Source organism: Propithecus coquereli, unplaced genomic scaffold, assembly GCF_000956105.1.
Source record: "Propithecus coquereli isolate 6110/MARCELLA unplaced genomic scaffold, Pcoq_1.0 Scaffold199, whole genome shotgun sequence".
NCBI classification, from domain to species: domain Eukaryota; kingdom Metazoa; phylum Chordata; class Mammalia; order Primates; family Indriidae; genus Propithecus; species Propithecus coquereli.
This window is the reverse complement of record NW_012144855.1, coordinates 2,546,121-2,551,271: the sequence shown is the minus strand read 5'-3', so window position 1 is coordinate 2,551,271 and position 5,151 is coordinate 2,546,121. Positions and strand designations below refer to the sequence as shown.

The 5,151-nt window shown below is 40.6% G+C and overlaps 1 protein-coding gene across 2 annotated transcripts in view; it reads left to right on the top strand.

Moving 5' to 3' along the window:
• Positions 1 to 320: 320 nt before the first annotated feature.
• The window catches only part of ABCB1 (ATP-binding cassette, sub-family B (MDR/TAP), member 1), a 115,050-nt gene continuing 110,219 nt past the window's right edge, over positions 321 to 5,151 (top strand). Inside the window, exons 1-2 of one of the 2 annotated variants that reach the window (XM_012643510.1) lie at positions 321 to 457; positions 1,041 to 1,114. In XM_012643510.1, coding sequence (XP_012498964.1) covers positions 1,047 to 1,114 — 68 coding nt within the window. In that variant the 5' untranslated portion in view covers positions 321 to 457; positions 1,041 to 1,046. Of the gene's footprint in view, positions 458 to 846; positions 893 to 1,040; positions 1,115 to 5,151 lie in introns of those variants that run through there. The other variant, XM_012643512.1, reaches the window with a different exon arrangement.

Below are 5,151 nucleotides of genomic sequence, written 5' to 3'. Positions count from 1 at the left end.
ACACACACACACGCACACACACACACACACACAGACACACACACACTTACATAGATACGGACACTTGGGCAGACGTGTAGAGAAACGTCTTTCTCAGTGTACATGTCCCTGATGATTCAGCTGATGCGCGTTCCCCTACTTGCCTCTTGCAGAGGGGCAAAAGAAGCCTGGACGTTCCTCGTGAAGATTCAATTGTTTCACAACTTCCGGGGCAATCAACCTTCAGTAAAGCCGGTCTGGGGGCAATCATGTGGGCAGGCTGATTGGCCGGGCAGGACAGCGCCAGGGTGTGGGCTGCGCACATCGCTTCATCTGTTTGCTTCAGGAAGCCTGGGCGCATTCGAGCAGCAGCTCCTCCAAGCGCATAGAAGCTGAGGCTGCTGTTCGTATCCGCCAAGTCTTCCCACGGAAGTCTAAATTCTTTTTCCAAAATCCACGCCTTTGTGGACGTTCCGAGGTAAAGCCCAACGGTAGGGGCACGCGAGCTGGGAACTAAACGGGGCAGCTCCCAAGAAGGGACGGGCTAGCCAATTTCCCGAGCTTGGTCCCCACGGGAAAAGGCTTCTGGAGGAGGATGGGAAGGGTGGTGGAGAGTGTGGAAGAGTCTTCTCCGCAAGTTCACGGGGACATAGCGGAGTGAGACCCAGAGTTACTCGGGAAGCTCCTGGAGCATCCCCCAACCCATAGTTTTCAGCGCTAGCCAAGTGCGTTGAATCACGCTGGCTGGAGCGCGCAGAGCGAGCGCAGTGCGGGGACCCGGTCCCTGAGCCCGCGGGCGGCTGGATGGAGGCAGCGTCGTCCGCGGCGAGGAGGACAGGGAGGCAGAGCCGCGCTGGCAGCGGGCAAAGTGCAGAACGCGCGGCTGCCCCTCCAACTCTGCCCGCGCGGAGAGGTTGGAGGCCCGGCGCGCAGGAATGGGCTGCATGCGGGCGGGCGCGCCGCCTTACTGCCCTCCGGGTTCGGCGGAGGAGTAGAGCTCAGTCTCACCTCCGGCTCCTGCAGGTCCTACATTCCGCTAATGGGCTGTGATTTCTCTTTAGGTCGCGATGGATCTTGAAGGGGACAGCAAAGGAAGAGCAGGGAAAAAATACATCTTGGAGCCGGAAAAAAAAAGGTGGACCGTTTGTTTCACTTTCATAGTTTACGTAGCTGACAGATTTGGGCAATTTGTTTCTAGTCTCCAGCTGTAAAATAATTGAAGTGTGGTTGTTATTTTTATGTTAAGAAACGCAAGGTAGCCTTTGGAAGCAGTTCCCTTGTGTAGAGAAGTTCTTCCGCGGAGCGCAACGAATGCATTCTCCCTCCTCGGACTTTATTTTTTGAGGGGGAAGGGTTGGTTTTTCTCTTCTTTTATTGATACATAATATTTTATATATTTATGAAATGGGGTATATGTACTTTTTACATGCATAGAATGCATAATGATGAAGTCAGGGTATTTGGGGTATTTATCATTGAGAATTTATCATTTCCCTGTGTTGGTAACATTTCAAGGCCAGAACCCGTATGTTGCGTGTGCTCTGCTGTGCCGTCTAGCGCCTTGCTTCTAGTGAACAGCTACGTAAACATTGCATGTCTGTGGTTTGGCAGATGAGTCAGAAGACTCAAACCACATTTAGGTTGTTTCGTTTTAACTGGCAGTGAATATCTACATATACAATTGGTAACATAACCACATACAGAAAATAATTATTTTAAGTATATTTTGATCACAGTGCTCTGCCTATACAGGAAATTTTAAACTTCGCTTAATAGGTTCATTGTTAGTAGTTAATTGTAATGTAAATTGTAAGATAATTTTGTAAATATTAGTATTATTAGAAACCAAGCTTTTCAGTGTAAGAGGAAAATATGCAAATGTGGAAATCAAATAAGTTTTTTAGCAATAATGTTAAATTTTAATTAGAAACTTCAATATGAACTCATGTTTTTTTTTTTAATAGTTCATTTTCAGTCCACTGAAAGGAGCAGTAGCAATGAGCACTCTTAGTGCCAGATCTTGGTTTCTAAATACGATTCTTCCCTAAAAGAAATAAACACTTCATAGAAAAATAGCTAATTTAAGCCAGGTCTGGGGCAAGGAAAATACAAGGTGAGCCTCAGCTATCCTGAAGTTCCTGAAAACAAGAAAATAGAATTTAATGGAATAGTCAAAAATACACAGGAGCTGACTTGAAGGAGCCTCCACTGACCAAGTGTGGGACAACTTGAACAACAAAGAAAATAATAACTGTAATTTATTTTAAGATACTGAGTACAATACAATTGACGAATCCTTAATAGTCTGAGAGGAGAGAAACTGAAAGAGTGTGAGGTAAAGAAAATAAAGGAATGTTCTTTACAGGAAGGTGTTAGCTATCATTTTGGATCCTACACTGTTATAGTTGATTCAGGCAGAGATCATCAGTGGATCCTCAACCATTCAGAGAAAAGATGTATCTAAAAATTATCTCCAAAATTCTTACTAATTGCAAAAAGAAGAATGGACTTTTCCAATGAGAAGTTTTGCAGTTAGCACCTTAACCAAGTAATCAGACCAGGTATCACTCATGGTGGGATAGTCTGTGTTAAGTGACTCGTCATGCAATAGAATTTGAGTATACAACATCACCTGGCAAATGTGCTTGCAAAAATGTTTCATCTGAACCCAACCGAGCTTCTAGACTGGTGCGTCCCATAGGAAAATAATGTGAGCCACATTTTTAATTTTAAATTTTCTAGTAGCAATATTAAAAAATAAAAAGAAACGTGAAATTAACTTTGAAAATATATTTTATGGAACCCAATATATCCTAAATACTTCAATTTTAACATGAAATCAAAATTATTAGTGAGGTAGTTTACATTCTCTTTTTTATACTAAGTCCTTCAGTCTGATGTATATTTCACATTTACTGCCCCTCTCAATTTGTATGCAAATATCCAAGATGTGGGACATTTTATAAGACAACTGCTCTTGTCTCTTATTTAAACATTACTAATTTTGTTTTGTTTTCCAGAGTCCTGACAAATTTTAAGTAAACAGCACGTTTACCTTATCTCTGGGACCTAAAACCTTGGAATCTGCCAAAGCCCTGTTCAAATATCCTCCCTCTAGGCCCAGAGACTATTGCGGAAGAGGGGGGCGTGTGAGACTGTAAAGGCTGATTCCGAGGGATGGAATTAGTTTAGACCCTCCAGATCAAAGAGGGGCACACAGAAGCCTAAAGAAATACTAACTGAAATGCTTTGTCTTTTCAGACCACATGCTGCAAAGATCCATCCCAATCATAAATTTTTTTTCTATTTCCTATAGATTTAGAACTTCCTGAGTATAATTTTTCTCAGTTATGGATTTATACAAAAGGAGATATAATGAGTACTTTATCAGCCACCTTAGTATAAATTACTAAAGAGACTAAAATATTATGACACAATAAAAGTCTCTAAATTCCCTTAGCTTAAATATTAATGACGCTTATATTTGCTACAAGACTACCACTAAGCCCAAGAATGTAGTAGCTCAGCACTTATAGGTAAATTAGTTTTATAGCCTTGCCTTTGACATTTTGGATTTTACTCTTATGTCATCTAGAAGATTTTAAAGTGTTAATGAGTGCCTGTCTACCTCCGGTCCTCTTTGGCTTAAAATACTTAATTGGCTGTAAGCCCCCTTTCGGCTTATCAGTCCTCTTGGCCACAAGAGTCCCACCGAGGGATTGGAGGGACCCAGGGCAGGTAGCCCCACCACCCTGGCAACGGATGGGACAAAATGAAAGTTTGGCCATAGATGCTGTCTCTGACAGATCTTGGCCAAAAGGGGGGAATTGTAAACTAAAATAAAATTGTAAGGCTTACCCCCGCCCCCCATCGGCTGACTAAATGGACCCCCTCGTGACCAAAGGAATATCCTAAAACTAAATTGCCTGCCAGGAGGAAAGAGGTCAGACATGCCTTATCATGCCCCCTCCCTTCTTGGGGACATCCTTATAACCCATTAACAGGCCTAAGGGTATGCAAGACAAACCTGCAGGTCCTCAATTTACACAACAAATCTATGTCCAGTGGCTTGTCTCTGATAAAGAGCTGCTTATGTTGAAACATTCCAAACCTTTAGACAAAGCTTCATGTTTTTAACCAATTACAAGCCAAAGAATCTTTAAACCCACCTATAACCTGTAAGCCCCCACTTCTAGATGGCCCACCTTTTGGGGCCAAACCAATATATGCCTCCCGCGTATTGATTTATGACTTTACCTGTAACCCCTGTCTCCCTGAAATGTATAAAACCAAACTGTAACCCAGCCACAGCGAGTCCACTGCTCAAGACCTCTTGGGCATGGCTCCGGGTCATGGTCCTCAAATTTGGCTCAGAGTAAATCTCTTTAAAATAAAAAAAAAAAAAAAAAAAAAAAAATCTCACCAAAAAAAAAAAAAAAAAAAAAAAAAAAGTCAATGTCCAGGAAACAAAAAAAAAAGAGACCTTATAGATTATGAGAGACTAAAGAGATATAACCATCAAATGTAATGTGTCAACCTTGATTATATCAGAGTTCAAAACAGAAAAAACTTGTAGAAAACATTCTTGGGAAATTTGAATATAGATTGGATATTAGATGATATCAAAATTGCTATTTTCTTAGATATGATAATGGTAGGAGAAGGGGTGATTGCCATATTTACAACTTACTTTTAAATAGTTCAGCAAAATATTAACTATGATAATATATACTATCTTATATAGATAAAATCAGTCAAAATGTTAACAATTGTTGAATCTATGTGAATTATATGCATAGTCATATTCTTCTCTTGATTTTTCTGTTTATGTGAAAATTTTCATAATAAATTTTCATATAAACAATGAAAACGACTCCATAGAGTGGAGGGTAGATATTCCACTTTTGTTTCTAATTTTTTATTTTTTTAAGCTTGGTAGCTTAAAGAACTACGTACCTATGACAAAATACTTAGGTATATTTGAAAAAGAAGTATTGAGGGTAAGCTGACTTGAAGGAGCCTCCACTGACCAAGTGTGGGACAACTTGAACAACAAAGAAAATAATAACTGTAATTGATTTTAAGATACTGAGTACAATACAATTGACGAATCCTTAATAGTCTGAGAGGAGAGAAACTGAAAGAGTGTGAGGTAAAGAAAATAAAGGAATG